This window comes from Aquila chrysaetos, chromosome 1 (genome assembly GCF_900496995.4).
Source record: "Aquila chrysaetos chrysaetos chromosome 1, bAquChr1.4, whole genome shotgun sequence".
Classification (NCBI taxonomy): Eukaryota; Metazoa; Chordata; class Aves; order Accipitriformes; family Accipitridae; genus Aquila; species Aquila chrysaetos.
In genome coordinates, this window is record NC_044004.1 from 20,483,789 (window position 1) to 20,501,730 (window position 17,942).

The following is a 17,942-nucleotide window of genomic DNA, read 5'->3' on the forward strand; positions in this document are numbered from 1 at the left end:
AGCAAGCAGCAGCATGAGGGAGGTGTTTCCATGGGAGCATCTCTTAAAAGTGTTGTCCTCAAATTACTCCTATGAGTCAGTAAAAGAGACATGTTTAAGGAAATGATCAAAATTGGAAACTCTGTTGTGTACATTTGTTTGTTTGGGGTTTTTAAAAGCATGTTAAGCTTTGTGTTTAACTACATTCTTCACGTGGTACTGTAATTATAGTCTACACCCATTATCTTTTTTCTCTTCTCCTTCCCTTCTTTGAACTTCTAACTTTTAAACTTTCATTTGTTATGACCTTTATGTTTTGCCTATAAATGATTTTTTTTTAATTTCCTGAGCTTTGCTGTCACTTGCTATTATTAGGATGCAAAATTTTTTTCACATATTAGCCCTCAATTCTCTGTTTTCTGACCACTAAGTGAATATACCTTATCATGTTTCCTTTGTAGTCTTACTCACCAGACAATCGGTACTTGGTGTTAAACATACAAATTTTGATACGCTGATTGCTATTGAAAATTTTGGTCATTTCTCATTGTATGAAGGGCAACTGCATTAGCTAAACGAGGTGTATCTTCAGGCCCCTGCCAGATGGCCGCCTCTGCTCCAAAGCCAGCTCTGCTGCTGGGTTGCTCAGGTTAACAACTCCTAATCTTTTCAAGTGAAAATGAGCTCAAGTAGCTCTTGATCCCAGCAATTGCTATTCAAATGACCCTGTCCACAGGTGTTTCCATGGAATAGCTGTGGTTAGAAGAGGATGTACAGTCAAGCCTTACTGGGAGTTACTCATGAACTAAACTTTCTGGGCTCACATCCCACAAACCTTTCCTCTTTTTTGAACAACAGTCCAATTCCCAGTCCAAGAAACCTTTCCTTCAGAAGTTTTATCATTATAAAATGTATGAATCACAAAGGGTTTTGACAAATCAGCATTCCCTAAGAAGTGGAAGGTCCCAATCACCTACCTCCAACTCTAACCACCTTTCCTGACTCCTTGGGGTTTTAGGCAATGCTTCAGAAAAGCAGCTTGAGTGATCTGCTCCCATTTCTCTTGAAGCGCACAAATGACAAACCCCTGAATATATGGCCAGTGAGACACTGGAGTATTATGTTGTTCCATCAAGCTGCGATGAGTGGCTTGACATATCTAATTTCTCTTCCAAGTTCCTGGTTACCTTTATATACACTGTCGTTGAATACAAGCCTGTGTTTATTGTGCTGGCCTTTTACAAAGTCTAAGTAATAAATTATACAAGCTGGTTTGAATCGAATGTAAGAAAACCAAAGTTAATTGAAAGGGCTTAAAGGTGCAGTGTGGTACAGTGGCTTCCTTATTCTCCAGGTCCCTGAGTTCTGCCACGCTGGTCTTCCTACCCAGTGATTTCTGTATTGGGCAAGGCTCAAGTTGTGCTGGCAAGCCTGAACAAGTTCCCAGGAAAGGTGGGAGGACTTTCCTGTGAGTTTTTCCAGCTTCTGGTTTTGTATTCAAGGGCTATGGAGTGGTTTCCTTCTCCTCAAAGGCTTCCTCTGTCCTGGCCTTTGCACCTCAGGGTGGGCATAGGAGACCTGCCACTGCAAGTTTAGCAGCCATCCTGAGCTGGCTCTGTTTGCTTGTGTCTTTGGCAGTCAGCAGTAGTCCTGAACGGAGCAGGCACCTTTCAGAGGCATGAGCTGTGTGACTTGGCACCGGATGAAGGCTGTGCCAGCTGTTCTGCATGACACACTAAATAAAATTTCTCTGCTGTCAGGTAGGAAAGTATTATTTACTGTAATGACTGAAAGCGTCCCCCATTTTGTCTCTCAGGCGTTTTTGACACACTGCTTTGTATACAACTGCATTTGGTGAATAAGGGTTTCCAGTGAGTTCCCATGCTGCACGTGTAATCCTAGATACAGTGTGCTCTTACGTGCTATTATTGGATGTAACAGCAGCTGACGTGATGACACGCTCTATAAGGCCGTTCTTACCTCCAAGATCTACCTAAAGAAAGAGAATTTAAGAAAGGATTTTTTAAAAGTGATACTCTGTTCAAAAGCCTGGAGCCTCAAAAGGCTCATGAGTGTAAAACAGAATGAATCCTCCATACAACCCTTCTCTAGCTGTGGAAATGATAGGTGTGTGTTTTGTCTTTAAATAGCAGATAATTTTTCTTTGCTTATACCTCTAGCACAGAGAGGATCTACTCCATGATGGGCTTTAGTTAAGTGGATTTGTTAAACATTGCTCAGATGGTCTCTTCCTTTCTTTACCACTAAAAGAAATTTGGCTATGTGGGTATCTGTGTCTCCTGTTGATCACCAGGTTAACGGTGCATCTTTGAGGGCAAAAAAGACTACTCTTCCTGGGGGAAAGCACAGGGCAGCGATTAGGGTCAGAGGTGTGAGAATGTATGGACCATACCTGAAACGACAGCAAGAGCTGCAGTGTGCTGAGGAGGCTGCCAAAATTGTGAGCCAAAATTCTGAATTAATGGGCTGAGGGAATTATGAGTCAGATGTCTCCCCCTTGGACTGGCAGACATTTAAGCCAACAGGACTGGAAATAGCAAGCATAGCATGTTATCCATGTAAGAAGGGAGAAAACGGTGATCAGTCCGATACAGGTATGTTGTAGTGTGCAAGGCCTCAGAAAAATTTTTAAGGCAAGAATTATTAACACATGGAGGCAAATAAAACATAAAGTCAAGTGCAGGTAGGTTGTGCTAACCAGGTAGGTTTTTGAATAAAAACATTTATTTTCTAGGCCTGATGAATTCCTTATCAGTGTTCCTGTGAAACTGAGAGTATATTCTCAGAAAGGAAGTAATATCTAAATCTGGAGAAGTATTAGTGTGAGAAGTGTGATGTTGGTGAAGAGCTATCTGACATGTATACAGTCAATCAGTATTGACGAGGTTCAGAGTATCATACCAAAAAAACATGAGGGCTGCAATACTAGAAATCAGTCTAAACATATATAAAATACAAAATGAGTGGATGGCAAGAATATTAGCAGTCAACTGTTGTATGCATTAGCTGGAGAAGTAAGTCTAGGGAGAGTAGCTTATCTAGCCCATTCTGGCTCCCTGCTCTTCTGTAGCACTAAAGGAGTCAGCTTCCAACACTAGAAACTCCATTGTAGCTCTAATGCCACATTTTAACTTCTTGAATCTCAAGCCAAGGCTAAAATTCCTTTAGTGAGGCTTGTTCCACCTGCCAGCTTTAATACTGTGGCAGAAATGGCCTTAGCATCCAGATTGTCCTAATTCAGAACAGAAAAAATAAAGAAAAGGTGGAGCTGTATCTTGCAAACATTTCTTGCAATCCCTGCAATCCAAAGCCCACAAAAAACTATGCATTTTCTTATCTGTGAACAGTCACACTGTATTGCTGGGATCTACAAACCAGACACAGCATCAGCAAGTTATGCCCTGAACCTCCAGGTCTGTGAACTTTCTTTCCTTCTGGCCGGTTGTAAAGTCTTTGCGGAGGATGAGATCCGCACGTCTCACCCTGTCCATTAGAGCTGGTGAACGTTTCTGCATGGCAAAAAATTACAGCACAGCTGGATTTGCTGCTGGCCGAGAGCGAGGACCAGATGACACATTAACAACTGCGGCTGTGCAGAGAGCACCTTAGCCCTCGTCCCCCTTTCCCTCCCTCCGTGCACGCCTGTCCTTGCAAACCACAACCAAGCTGTCAGATGCTTAGCGGCACCGCCGTGCCGTTCCCCGGCCCTGCCCGCTCTTCCTCACGGCCGAGCTGTGAACCCCCGGCTTGTTCCCAGAGGATGGTCAGTCCACCTTTGCAGGCACTGGCATGTTACGCCGGGACAGCTGTGTGGGGCGAGCAGCCCCAACGCGCTGGGTTGCTCCTGCATCCCCCGGAGCAGCAGCCGCCCGCTGCACCTGAAGCGGTGTGAGCCCTGCAACTGCTCCCGTCTGCAGCCAGTTCACCCCTTCTGCCAGCACGGGAGAGCTGCGGGCTGCTGCGGTCAGGCTGCCCTGGGACCTGGTGCAGCATGGCCGCCTGCCTGGGCGGCGGAGGAGGAAGGTCTTTGGTGGCGGGGTGCTCGGCACTGATGGTGGTCTGGGGGTCCAGGTCAAAGCCGAGCATCCCAGCAAGGGCTGTGGCTAGGGCAGGAAGGTTTCCACCATTTCCTTACAGCTTGCGTAAGCCCAGGTATTGTTTTACACGGCGGCAGCATGAGCTGGGGTGCTGCGGGCAGCCTGACCGGTGGCCGAGAGGCCGCAGGGAGTCAGAGGGAACGGCCCCATGGGTAGAGGCGATGTGATGCTGTCGCCTGACTGAAAGGTGGCACATTTTGAACAACTCAGCAGAAAGTTTTTCAGCTTTCTCAATTTGGCCACCCCAATGTTCCTGTGCTTACTGGCATGGATAAAACTGCCACTAAACCACTCCTTTTAAGAAAGCACTTTCAAGTAGAGAAAGTTGTCAGAAATGGTTGTTCAAAATGGGCATTTCCCTGTTGTCCCCTCCAAAGAACAATTTTAAGCTCGGGACCGCTTTCAATCAGGAAAGTTTAAAACTAAGATGGCAGAATAGAGACGTGTTGGTATTTCATGTATGGTATGGTATCTGTCCCGGGCACCACTAACTTGTTCTTCACCAGGAATTGCTCTTAACCATTTATACCTCTCTTAATCTTACATCTTCAACATGCTGTAACAGACTAATTCCCTTTAATGTGAAATGCGCTATACACACCTCAGATGTTATTATTATACTATTATCAGACATAATTAGCCTTATGTATTTTGTTTACAGAATACACCAAAGGTGCTGGAAACTGTTCTGTATGCCTCCCGAACAGATTGTGCTGGCTTTGCATTAATACCATTTATGGTCTGCTTTAATCTTCAAAGTGCAAGACCAGTAGTTGCATCTGCCACACAGTAAATACTACACCTTTCAGAAAGTGGTGGGACTAAGAACAACAAGCAGCAGTAACTTTCCAGAGGAAATATCAGTAAGTCAGTAAAAGAGACACAGTGACATGCTTGGTATTACAAATAAATGGGTTGTATGACCTATTGCTCCTTCCTCGTGCTACTTTTTGCTGGGATGGTTTGCTGTCTTCATCTTTATAATATCCTGCTACGTAAGAGTGCTTCATCTTTGCAGGTAAGTGCATGACGTATCACAGACATGAAAGACACACTGCAACTGGTAACAGCATTTATGTGGACTACTTCTATGAGTAAAAAGGGAGGGAGCTGGATCGAGTCTTGTGCACTTGTTTGGTGTGTGCAATCAGACTGTAAACTCCACTGGAAACCTTGACAGTTCGCTGTGTTCCCATTTTCCAGGGCTTGTACTTCCTCACACTACTTATTTTTTCATGAGAAATAGCCACGTGTTTCCCAAGGTGCCACATCTAGAAACTGACGCTCGATTGCCCCCAGACCTCGGTGTAGCCGTCAGAGTGTGCGTTAAGCATCCTCGCAGGAGCAGGGGCACGTCTGGGGCCGCAGCCGGGGGCAGGGAGCACAGGCGGGCAGCTCCTTCCTACCCGCATTCCCAGCACCGTTCGTCCCGGCGGGCTGCGGCTCCCAGCGAGCGCCTTGGACAGGCTTTCCTCCCTGGCGCAGAGTGCCCTGTTGTGCTTGATGCGCCTGGGCTGAAAAAAGTCCTGGTCATTATTCCTGATGCTAAGTTTGAGTGAAAAGAATAACCGCAAGCGTGAAACAAATCTAATCAAGGGCTTCAGTGTGTGGAAAAGTCATATATAATAAATGTTCTGAAATGTCTGGTATGGATATCTCTGAATATCACAAGCTCTATATTTCATCCTCTTTTATTTTATTCAATAATATTTTTCAAGTAAAGAAGCTCTATGGACTTTATTCAAACTCACATAATAATGAAACAAAGTGCTCTGTGGTATATGGTGTGTGAAAACCCTTGCTGTGACTAACAGGGGAGAAGGCTGATAAGTCAAATCTTATTTCCTGTAACCAGTAACAGTTTATGAGGCCTGTGGAGACCAAGCCAATAAATGAATAGCAGACCAATCCAAGCAGGGTGTGGGGATCAAGGACAGCACGTAACGTATTTGTAAATGGGCTATACATAATTTATTGAAATTAGCATAAAGTTACAGTTTTACAACTCTGTAAGTCTTGAGTTACACATCGGCTGTAACAGAGACACCTCTTTAAATCTTAATATATGCAAAATGACACTTGTTACCTTCAGGTTTTAAAAAAAAGTCCTTCCAGTACAATTAAGAAGGAATTCTTGTCTTCTTGCTGCACTAATTTATGCTTGTTATTTAAAAAAATAAACACTTAATTTTAAAGTAATGGAAGTCCTAGGCTTGCAATATTGTCATTTTTATTGATACTGCAACAATTTTAAGGGAAGAGCATTGACTGATTATGAAGACTATGTTCCCACAGAGTGATAGAGGTACTTAGGAAGACTCAAAAGCAACAGCTTAATTAGGTCATATTATGCCAGGAAATTTATGCTCATCAGTAAACATAATATTTGGGTTTGAGTCTGAAGAGGCCTTAGAGAACAGCCAAACTATATATCCAGAGGTTTATCAATCAACCTTTTTTAGAGAGGTAAAATTATATTTTCCTATGCAGAGGAGTTGTTCATAATCATTTTAATAGTAAACAACATCCACCTTTTACAGCAAGAAGATGGTCTCTGCTGTAGTATTACCTCTTTGGACTTGAGCGATCAGCCAAAGTTTGGATCTGTTCGCTTTAGGAAAAAAATTTAGTGATGGAGTCAGGTATCCTTGAAGTATCCCTCTGTATTTCCAAGAAATGTTCAAATTCCTGTTCCATGAATTCAGCTTAAGAACAGGACAGAATATTTTGCTCTGATTTGATTTTTAAGTTCCTTGGTTACTTTTCCCTGCCTCACTGCTTGAAGCATCGTTCTGAGCCCAAAGGTTCAAAGATTTATTCAATACCTTTGAGTTCTGCTTTGTGTGCTCCATATGAAAGGCTGTTATGCATTTTCGTCGTAAAGAGACACAACTACAGTAAAACCACTCATGTCGGTTTCTGGGTTTTAAGGGAAAGAAGCAGGGAAGACCCTGCATATCCGCTAAGGCTGAGGGCTGTGAGGAAATGTTTTCTGTCTTGGATTCCTCTTCAGGTTTACGTTGTGTTTGTTACAGTCTTCCTTTGCAAAAGCAAATATTGGTCTCATTACTCCCTTAATTACCCCTTATAAAGCCAAAAATATTTGTGTAAAAGGATGAACTGTAAACAATTAAAAAGCAACTACTGCCTGCGTGCCTTGGTCCATATGATGTCTTACATACGTACATGTAATTTCTTCTAAGGCAATAGGAACTGTAATTATGTGTCTGTGGTAGATTCTAATTTCCAATAGTTTACAAGAAGCTATGCTGTTAATAGATGGAGGCTGTTTTCTTATTCTAGTGAAGTCACTCATTACATGCATCTTAAAGATGGGCACCTGAAGTCTATAGAAGGTCCACAGGAATAGAATTATGTTAAAGAAAAAAAGCATTATATTTTTTCCATGTGTAACTTAAGACTGAGGCCCAGCATCCAATTTATACTGCAAGGAGAGTGGGGATGGTTCCTGCACCGTGTACAGTGTCATGTTTCCAAGAATAAAATCCTCCAAAACCATCCAATTTTTATAGATGAAAGTAGGATTGGATCAAAACAGTTTATGATGTGGCACAGGCATCACTGGGAGAAGTTGCTGTGACAGAGGGAGAAAATTTTTCCAATGTGTGGCACAGAGAGGTCTCCTAATTGCAAGATCTCACAATTATGCGGCAAAACGAGTTTGCATAATGCAGTAAGAAAATTACTGTAGTGCTCACTCCAGAAAGGGCCATCCTCGCACCCAGCTTGACTTGAGATACTTTACTGATTATTCTGGCAGAAATTAATAGAAAATAGAATAGTTCAGTTGGAAGGGACCTACAACGATCATCTAGTCCAACTGCCTGACCAATTCAAGGCTGACCAAAAGTTAAAGCACGTTATTAAGGGCACTGTCCAAATGCCTCTCAAACACTGACAGGCTTTGGGCATTGACCACCTCTCTAGGAAGCCTCTTCCAGTGTTTGACCAATGTTTTGCTAAAGAAATGCTTCCCAATGTCCGGTCTGAACCTCCCCTGGAGCAGCTTTGAACCATTCCCACATGTCCTATCACCAAATACCAGGGAGAAGAGCTCAGTACCTCCCTCTCCACTTCCCCCCCTCAGGGAGCTGTAGAGAGCAATGAGGTCGCCCCTCAGCCTCCTTTTCTCCAAACTAGACAAACCCAAAGTCCTCAGCCGCCCCTCATAGGACATGCCGTCCAGCCCTTCATCAGCTTTGTTGCCCTCCTCTGGACACATTTAAGGACCTTCACATTAGATGATAATCATGGGTAATTGCTCATGAACTATACATTAAGGAAAGTTACTGTATTTGAAATTTATTAAATACTAGATGGTTTGATTTTGCTGTCAATTTTGCAGATCTAGTTTAAAGTTCTGTACAGAATTAGCGTGTTGCATAATTAGTTGTATGGAAAGTAAGTTCAAAGAAAAGGGATTTATTCTCTCACCTTAGGGCAACAGATTGCCTTATGTAACTCACCTTTAAGTTGTCCAAAAGCTGTTTCAGGGATGAAGGCTTAGAAAGGAGATACTGCCAAGCATTTCACAACAATAAGTAACAAACGGTGTCATTGATGAAATAATTTGTAATTTTTAAACTAGAGTTTGAGGTGTTTAATGCTGTATTTGGAATGTACAATTCTATACAGAATTAGTACATATATGGCCTTTGAAAGAGTAGCATGTTTGTGTGAGTTTGTTTATTTTGGAAAAAATCCTCATTTTAAGTCACTCCTAAATCTGTCTTTTAGGCAGAAGTCATTTGGGTAGAAGACAAATTAGCATGGCTGTTGTACCTGAGCAGCTGCTCTGCAGGCAGCGCGTGGAGGCCAGCAGGCTGTACAGCGCAGGTGCAGAAGAAGTGGACAGGTTGGAAACATGAGATGAGTCTTCTCTTCAGTGTAAACACGCTCGGCCGGCTGCCGGTAATTATACTTGCTCATCCTGCTACTGGCAACACCATGTCCAGTGTCAGCCAAGGGTTAACAAATTGTGTAGGAAGAAAACAAAGGATGTCTTAAAAAAAAAAATCTTTGAACTGTCTGTGAATAATAAAGGAGTCAACAATGCCTACTTTCCCAAAGCATTTTGAGACTGGTAAATTAAGGTTTACATAAGAGTGTAAATATTATTATTTATTTAAAAGCTCTCACATTTCCCTTCGCTTCTTCTCCTCTTCCTTTTCCCCGTTACTTGTTTGTTGGGAAGATGTTATTTTCATTCATGAATATGTGTCCAAAGTGGGAGGCAACGGGAGGATGTGGAATATAAGATTGGTTGAGAGTGAACAGGAGCAGGGAGGAGAGGGGGTGTGGGATGGGAGTGAGGTAAGGGGAGAGACTATAAAAAGCGTAAGGAAAGGTTAGCAAGAGGGGAATAATATTGGGTTTCTTTTGCGATTAAAAATTTCTTACCCCAAAGCAGCAGCAGAACTTTGTTTTGGGGTTGGGTTTTTTTAATGGACATTTCTTAAACCTTTTAGTTAAACATTTGAGACAAAGAATAAAAGTTTAGAGCAGCTAGGATAAGAAAACTTTTAAAAATGTGTCTGGGCTTTAGTTGTCAAAGCATGTGATATGATTCATATTTTTAGCATTCTGGCTGCAATCAAATTCCGGCTACTGCTGGTGCTGTTTTTTCACATGTGCCATGTTTTAGTCTGTGCCTTTTTGCCTGTCGTCGTGCCTCCCCTGGGAGAGGGTAGGAAGCACTTACCATCTTGCCGCGGGGCTGTGCAGAGCTCCCACCGCTCCGAACCCCCATAGGTCCCCCTGTGCCAGTACTGCAGGCTCTGGATGAGCAGTCCCTTACGCTTCGGTAAATGTTGAGAATGGGCACTGGTATATGTTAATAGCAAAACGTCAACTAGATAGGAAGTAAAAATAAGATACTCCAGGAAGAATAAAAACAATTGTAATATGTGACTCTAATGGAAAGCATAACTATCACGGAGGATATGAACAAAATAACCCCACTAACTTGTGTCCCAAGGATGCATTTGTACTGACAAAAACATTTGAGGCATGGTTGTAATGAGAATAAACTGGTTCTATGGTGAAGGGGCTGCTCAATTATTATGAGACCAAAGCAGAGTCCCTTTTTCCTTTCAAACACATCTGTCTAAAATTGTTGGCCATATTATTCCTTCATAAAAACTGTCTTTCTTGTATTGAAATATTTCTTTTCCTTTTTATGTCTGAAAGCCTTTCCTGTAGTTTTTCTCTTTTTGACTCCTTCACTTCACATTTTATTTTCCCCTCCCTTTCCTGGCATTGGCTCTGTTGAATGTTGCCTCTTTATGACTATTCGTTTACTCAGCTCTGGAAGTATGTTAACTACTGTAACTCCATTAATTTCTTGCATATCATTTATGTGAGATAAAATGCATAGTATTGTAATACAGAACCTTGTGATAGGATCCAGGGTCTTTATACATTAAATTAGGTGTTTTCTTCCTGCTGTCAAAGTAGCATCAAAACTGCTAAGATGTTTACATGCAGAATACTTTTCAGGCAATAGAGAAAGTAAGGGCTTAAATTTTTCCAGGTAATTGCACAAAGAAAGAAGGTGTTGCTCAGCTGAGTAGGGATAAGTCCTTAACCAAATAACTGTTCTGGCTGTAATGCATATTGAAATCAGCACTGGTCTCTCTCTTTAATTATCAGGGCTTTGTGTTTTACATATCCAGAAGAGGGAAGGCTAATTTACACTAACGCTGTTCCCAAATGTGGACAACTAGATTTGTTCGAGGTTTCTGAACAAGTTAATATAGACAATGTTGTTTCCAAATGATGGAAACAATACCAGTTCTCTTCAGTAAGGAGCCATGTAGCTGTTTTCTAGAGTCCCACCATCTCAAATGCACAGTAAGTGTTTAGCTGTGCATTCTTTGGATTCATGGAACACTGAAAATTAAATTAAACTGCAAGAGAGACAGTTTCTCTCCTGATGTTAGCCGAGAGTCTTGCTCATACATGCTGTCTTTTGAAGCTCTGTCTACTAAAAGAACAAACCTCATCATTTGAATATTATTGTTAGTGAATATGTATCTTGAGCTGCTCTGATACCTTTGCAGATGAATGACCATTTCTTTTACTTCCCTTTAATTATTTTTATTTCAGTTGTGACTTAGGTGCACTTGGTTTACTGTACTAGAGCCTGAGTCTTAAAGATGAACGGGGTCAACACTTGCACAGCAAGTATCCCTCTTGTGTGGGAGATCTGTAAGGGAGCTTGTAGCACAGATCTCTGTTATGCAGATATGTCTCTTGCCTGTGTTATAACTTCTTGCAACATATAACAGTGACTGGACAGAGTTCATCTCTCACAGAATTTGCGCATGCCAGGAATTTTTTCTCTTTCTGCGTTTGAGACATTTTCTGTGGTTGCACCTCCTGCTAGACTATCACAGGTATTATTCCAAGTAGCTGCAGAGTAATCCAGCACTTTTGTGATAGGAAATCAGGATCCTTGAAATCTGCTTGCTTGCTTTGTTTTATTAAATGTTCACTATCCAAGAATAATTTTTTATATTAGGTCAGTTGCTTCAAAGTAAACCCTGAAGGGGGAAGAAAGAGCATTGGGTTATTCTTCCTTAGCAGCAGCATCTTTTGAATCTGTGCCGGATGCATGAAAAGCGCTCTGGACTATTGGTCTGACTGCCCTCCTGTCCTGGGAAGAATTTCAGCCTCCTCTCCTCCGATCCTGAATGAGGGAAAAGCTTCTGGGACAACTAACACTCACTCTCATCCTTTGTGGCTAGCTTCTTATGGAGACTCTGCCAGACTGACTCTGCAGAAGGTCCACCCTGGACTTCCAAAGACAGAATAGATCGCCTGCCTTTGTGTGAACAACTGGGAATACGATGGGTCTAATCTAACATTATTGCCTTCCTAAAACATTAACGTGGTCAGCGCATAGGATTGTGCTTAGCAAATGGAATGAGCAGCATTGGAATAAAAACGCCGTGGAAGACGTCACCACGCGCTGGCTGGGCCCTAACTGGGTACCTGGAACGTGCCCATCTAGTACCTTCTCACTGTCAGAGCTGGGTTTCACAAACAGTGACTCAGAAGAGAGTAAGTCACAGCTCAGAGGAACACAAGGACTCCCAGTTAAAAACTTCATGTGATTTCCCACATGTAGGGCATCAGTGAAAAACCAGTGGGTTTAGGTGCAATGTTGAAGTACACTTCTGTTAAGAAAACTGAGCCTGTGGACCACCGAGGTGGACCTTGGGTCCATTTTCCATCGCTTCTTTCCACTTCGGACTGTTCTCCGCTTCACACAGAAGAAAAATGGGTTTCCTTTCCCTAGCCATCTCTGTGCAAACCGCAGCCGGGAAGGGCGAGGCAGGGCTGGTGCTTTCGTCCTTGGGCTCCAACGTGGGCCGTGACCAGGGTGGTGGGGGGGCGGCGGGGCCGACACCAGCAGAGCCGCTGCAGCCAGAGGAGGGGCTCGGCCTTTCCGCTGCCGCCTTGGGATGCTGCGTACGGGGCTGCGGAGGCTTTTACGATCACCACTTACTAAACGTTTCTGGTGCCGACGCAGGTGAAGAGTAAGTTCTGACTCACAGCTCCAAAGGCTGGGCGTCTCTGCGGGACTGAAAGGTGCAAAAAGCAAGAGTTTTTATTTTTCTAAGTTACTAAGTCACTAAGCTACTGGGAGATACGACTGCGTACACGCAGACAAAGCAGATCTGCTGATTAGGCTGCTGGTTTACAGCTTATTTTCCCAGTATAAGTTGCCTGTCGAAACAGAAAAAATTCAAAGATAATAAAGCTACAGTGCCTAACGCAGTCCCATCAGCCAGCTCCCCATTAAGCTCATCGGTAGAACAGACAGCAAACGCTGGTGACTGCTTTGTCTAATCTGTAATACCATACCGTATTTATTGAATAACTTATTATCATATAGTCTGCTTCCTTGCTAGCATTCTGAATGCGATTATCAAAGGTGTCCTTACATCTTTAAATCTCATTTAGAAGGAGAGCCACAGCCAAAATGCTAATGAGCTCGCCTTAATTGTAAACACTGAGCACTGATAAGAATGAAACTCCATCCTCTGTTCTCAAAGAAGTTCTTACGTGTTTCCTCCTTACACCGTTTTTTATCTGATTCTCCTTCACTCCTGTTCTTAGGCAGATTAATAGGCACCTGAACAGACAAATAACAGTACTACATCTTCTTCACACCCTTTTGACAGACTTTTGAGATTGCAAAATATTTTTGGAAAATTATTATTGGAAAAAAGATTACTGAATGATCGGGTGGATGGCAATTTTTCAGGCTGGAACAAACCATTTCCCAGCATTCACATGAACACATAAGTAACTTGTACTTAAATGCTGATGGGACATTTTTTAGAATGTGATAAGTGTGAAATAGCCCGTAGTTTTATCAGTCTTGGTTGCTGCCCACTCCTGCTAAAAAAAGGTTGATTGTGATCATTAAGTTGCAGGTAGGCAGTGCCTCTGGACTGTAAAATAGGAATGCTAGTGCGCAGTGATGAAAGCAAACTTTGCTCAACACCTGTCTATATATATTGCAGGTTTCAGTGGCTGCCCAGTTGATCCGTTCGCTCTGTTGTCTGGGAATAAAGAAGTGGTAAGTAAGAACAACTAAGACCAAGTTTTCTTCTCTTCTTTTTTGAACTTGTTTAGCTTATAAATCCAAAGCTCTGCTTTTGCAGCTCAAGGAATGGCAACAGAGAGCTAAGGTGGGGAACTGGAGTGGCATGTGAAATGTCATCCACTTGTTAGCATTTTCACCTTGTGCTCTTTCAACTGCTTTTATATTTTAAGGAAGTGATAAAAAAAATCATAGTTCTAAAAACAAACTGTGCTACTTTTTGCCTGCGAATAACTAGATTTATTTTTATGGAACATGATAAAGAAAAAAAGCATTTTATTAGCAGCTATCAAAAAAACCCCAGAAATAACTGCCTATAGCATAAGAAAGTATTGTTTTAACTATTATTTGGATTGAAAAGAAGTGAGTTTTTAAGTCATAGTAACCAGTGGTATTGGATACTGGAAAATGTCTAGGATTTGATTAATGAAACATTGGAAGGAAATACTGTCAGTTCGTGTGTTAGCATAGATAGTGTGTAAAGTCTGTGTGCTGCACTATGGCCGTGTCAGGCTATTCTTGATGGAAACATTTTCTTATGCTAATTCAGTTTGATACACGGAGGCAAAAGGAATACATTAGTCTAATGTAGTTAGCTCAACTAATGTGGCAGTAGGCAGAAATCAGCTGGTTTCTCAGTAACTTTTATTAGCAGCTCTTCCATTAGATCAGTAAGTCTTTTTAATGTCATTACTTTTTCCTCTCTCGATTCTTTACTATGTGTTTTGTGTTTGGGATGGGGTAGATCTGTTGTATTTTCTTGTTGGTGGGATTATTATTTTTTGTTGTTTTATTTAAATACCTACTAGGCATTTGAAGTAGCTCACAGATGTTTCCTGGCTCTGGCTCCTCGGTGGCAGTGTCTGGTGCTTTGCTTGATTGTGAATGCAAAAATTAATGTTGGGGATTCATTTTCTCTCTGGACTTGCTTAGAAATTAGTTCTCTGAACTAGGTTGTTTTATATGTTTTTTCAGTTTTGCTATGTGTTAGATTCAAGCTTGTGAGCAGTAAGTCTCAGGGATACATAGGAATAAACAGTGAGCACAATGCTCTTTTTTTCTTTTTTTAGCTTTCACATATTGATTTTTTCCTTTACTACTACATTAGTTGAAAGTTTACATCCTGGCTAAGCCTGCTAACTTATTCAGAGAAAAAGCCCCAAGGAAGCAGCTGGTGCCAGGGCAAAGACAAGACTTGCTCCTAGCAAGGCTGAATCATTGCTGGTGTTTGTTTAAGTCGTTGCACCTGGGGCTTTGCGGCTGCCATGGAACAGGTTCTGGGGCAAAATTATCAGCTCATGTAAAGCTACTGAATGAATTTGTGCTGGCTGAGGATCTTTTTTTTCCTGTGTCTACATAATGTGCTTCTGTGTTGGAAATGATACATTTTGAGGCAGTATTTCTTCAAACCGTGTATAAGAAGGATTGCTGTGTAGCTTGGTATTTATTCCTGTGAAGTATGTGTGGTAAATATTCATATTTACCAAGTCATGTAGTCAGATATCAGATTATCCGATAAACCCCTTTTTAGCATAAAAACTGTAGCACAGTGGTGAATGACAAGGAAGTGATAGGTTTTTGTAGAAAAGCTGAGAAAGGAGAGTGAGCGAGAGAGCGGAAAGCCTGGCTGCACCCAAAACTTGATTTGGAGCTGCTTAGGCAACCTGTAGGCACATGTATGGTCATGTTAGTGGTTGTTGCAGTTATTACCAGCTGGTTTTGAAAATACTGCTATTTTCTCCAGTACTTTTGTTTCATCTTGATTTGACTGGGTATGTTCCACTGGAGGTGAGATTTCTTTCAGGCTTACTGCTTTGTAGTTCTTATTTCAGGCACAACGTGGCCTTTTAGTGAGCTGTCACGGGTGGAGGGGTACAAACAATACCGTCCAGGCACATGCAAGTGGTAGTTCATATTCTCCGTGTTAAGTCCAGCAAAATAAATACGTTTACGACTGTTTCTGATTTAAAACTGAAAAGCACCGAGAGTCAAGCCCTGCAAGAGAGGCAATGCTGTTACAGTCCAGTGAGTCACTGAGGAACGTAGGGCAACTGCATGACACCTGGTGTTGCGCAGATAATTCCCCAGAGACTTTAACTCTTTGAAATGCTGCAGAGAGAGAGTCAGTACGCATATAAAAACCATGGGAGCCCACTTTGGCTTCGACTTTTTCTCTCTCACATTTTATTTCAGAATTTGAATGCCACTGATTTCCATCTATCTCCCTCTTAGGAGCGGGAGGTTTCAGTTTCTTTTGGAGTTAGAAAGGATGTCACACGTAGTTAGCATTTTCCGAAGGCGAGGAAAGACTATACTTACAACAAAAGGAGCACACGCAACGGCGTGAGAGGATTTGCCGCGAGGTTCGCCGAAAAGGACCGGATTACAGTTTGCGCAGGCATTAGTTTTCAGACCTTTGCAATATGCATAGCATATTTTGACCTGCCGCGTTCAGGAGGAGATGAGCTCCCGTTTCAGCACGGCTCCGACCGGGTGGACGTCCAAAGCGCCGATGCTTAGCCGGACGCGAGCTCCATGACTGCGCCCTGGGTGCAGACGTCCTGGCCGGCGTCCCGCCAGCGAAGGCGGGAACCGGACGTGCGGCGCGGAGACACCCGGGCTGGCACAGGGATGGGCAGACCTCGTCGCTCCGGGCACCTCATCCCGCAATTGTGGCTGTCCTGCCCTTGGACCCGGACCGGTGCGTCCAGCTGAACGTAGCTCCTTGTTGCGGTGTGCGTCGTCACCGGCCCATCCTCTGCCCGTTCTTTAACGTGTTCCTTTGCAGTGTAGTTATGATGCCTTCGGTGTTCAAAAGTAAACCACTATTAGGGTTTTCATTGTCATTTATATCTTGCGTCAGTGATGTTGGTCTTTTATACTCTGCCTGACGTCAGCCTTTCCAAAGGCGCGTAGGAGCTGCCAGGGAATGATGCAGTTAGCTTTGTCACCCCGCTGCTCTGCTCCTCCACAGCACCCAGATTTTCTTCTGAGTGTTTTCTCAAGATGTTAATGTCTGCATTTGGGCCAAGGAAGAATTCTTTGAAGGGAAAACTGTAGAATGTAGATTAGCCTTGTAGCTCAGCGATTAATTAACAGTAAGTAGCTGTGGCCAGGACTCTAGCAGAGTATCAGGTGGCTGTAAACTATCTTCTCAGCTGTTCCTCTTAACAAAAGTCGGCATCTGGAGACAGCTGACAGCTTTGGTAGTGCTTCAAGGATCTAGATGGTTCTGCTTTCATCAGTCCTTGATACCAATCACACAGAATGGGCTGTTCTAGTAATACCTCTGCAAACCCAAGTGCATAAGGCAAATACTGTAAAGGCCTCCGGTATTCAAGTCTACCTTCCCAAATCAGAGGTTGACTAGGGCTCATATGAATAATTTTATATACGTATCTGTAAAAAACCTTCCCCCACAGAGGTGGTCAACTCTCATTCTATGGTATTTAATCACATAAAGCAAAAACAATAATAATACATGACGTACCTGTGGGATCCTGAGCACTTCGGGAGCATGGGAGATGCTTATTATGAAGAAATGCCCTGCTGAATTCTTGAACGGGGAGAGTTTATTTAGGAGACGTAGAGGCTGTTTGTCTGCTGAAGTTTTCAAGCTCCAGTTTCTCCAGTGAATGCATCAGCTCGGTTTCCATACAATAATCATGCAGGCTGAATCCTTCATTTCCATACTGAGTGCAACAGAAGAGCTGTAAAAATACTGATGGCATCTCTAGGGCTGAGGGTCCAGCATATTCTGTGTCTCTCCATGGTGGGAATATGTCGACAATGCAACTTCACATCCGAATTTCCAACGCATTTTCACAATTGTATTTCACTTAAGAAGCACTTGCGCTGAGCAGTTATTTTTTTAGAGCTCTTTAAATGCTGAAGATGTATAAATGAAACTTGTTTAACAAGATGGAGGTGTTCTGGCATGGGTGGGGCTTGGAGATTGTTGGCATGGGTGAAAATATGAGAATTTGCTCCAAGCAAATGGAAACCCTTGTTGAAACAAGCAAGAGTGATTTTCTTCCATCTGTTCTGAGATCTTTCTTTGTGTATCTTGGGAGCTGCTCTGGACCTTACATCACGGATAAAGAATGTGTAAAAGCAGAGCATTTGCTAATGGGACTGTAGAATAATTCTTCCTGCTAACATGGAAAGGGAGATACTCTTCTCTTTGTGGAGTGCCAGAAAACAATACC

The 17,942-nt window shown here is 42.7% G+C and overlaps 2 protein-coding genes across 8 annotated transcripts in view; both read left to right on the forward strand.

Moving 5' to 3' along the window:
• Positions 1-5,024, forward strand: part of ANAPC4 (anaphase promoting complex subunit 4) — a 53,393-nt gene extending 48,369 nt beyond the window's left edge. The window contains exons 30-31 of one of the 3 annotated variants that reach the window (XR_003922699.2): positions 1,618-1,739; positions 3,348-5,024. The gene's annotated coding sequence lies outside the window, so the exon portion shown is untranslated. The remainder of the gene's footprint in view (positions 1-1,617; positions 1,740-3,347) is intronic. The other 2 variants (XR_003922700.2, XR_005932136.1) reach the window with 2 other exon arrangements.
• SLC34A2 (solute carrier family 34 member 2) overlaps positions 1-17,942 on the forward strand; it is a 53,663-nt gene that overhangs the window by 18,639 nt on the left and 17,082 nt on the right. Inside the window, exons 1-2 of one of the 5 annotated variants that reach the window (XM_030009385.2) lie at positions 4,852-4,960; positions 13,655-13,710. Coding sequence is in view for 2 of the 5 variants with exons in the window: in XM_041122780.1 (XP_040978714.1) it covers positions 13,612-13,710 (99 nt within the window). In the remaining 3 variants the exon portion in view is untranslated. Of the gene's footprint in view, positions 1-4,851; positions 4,961-13,482; positions 13,565-13,605; positions 13,711-14,356; positions 14,406-17,942 lie in introns of those variants that run through there. The other 4 variants (XM_030009395.2, XM_030009376.2, XM_041122780.1 and 1 more) reach the window with 4 other exon arrangements.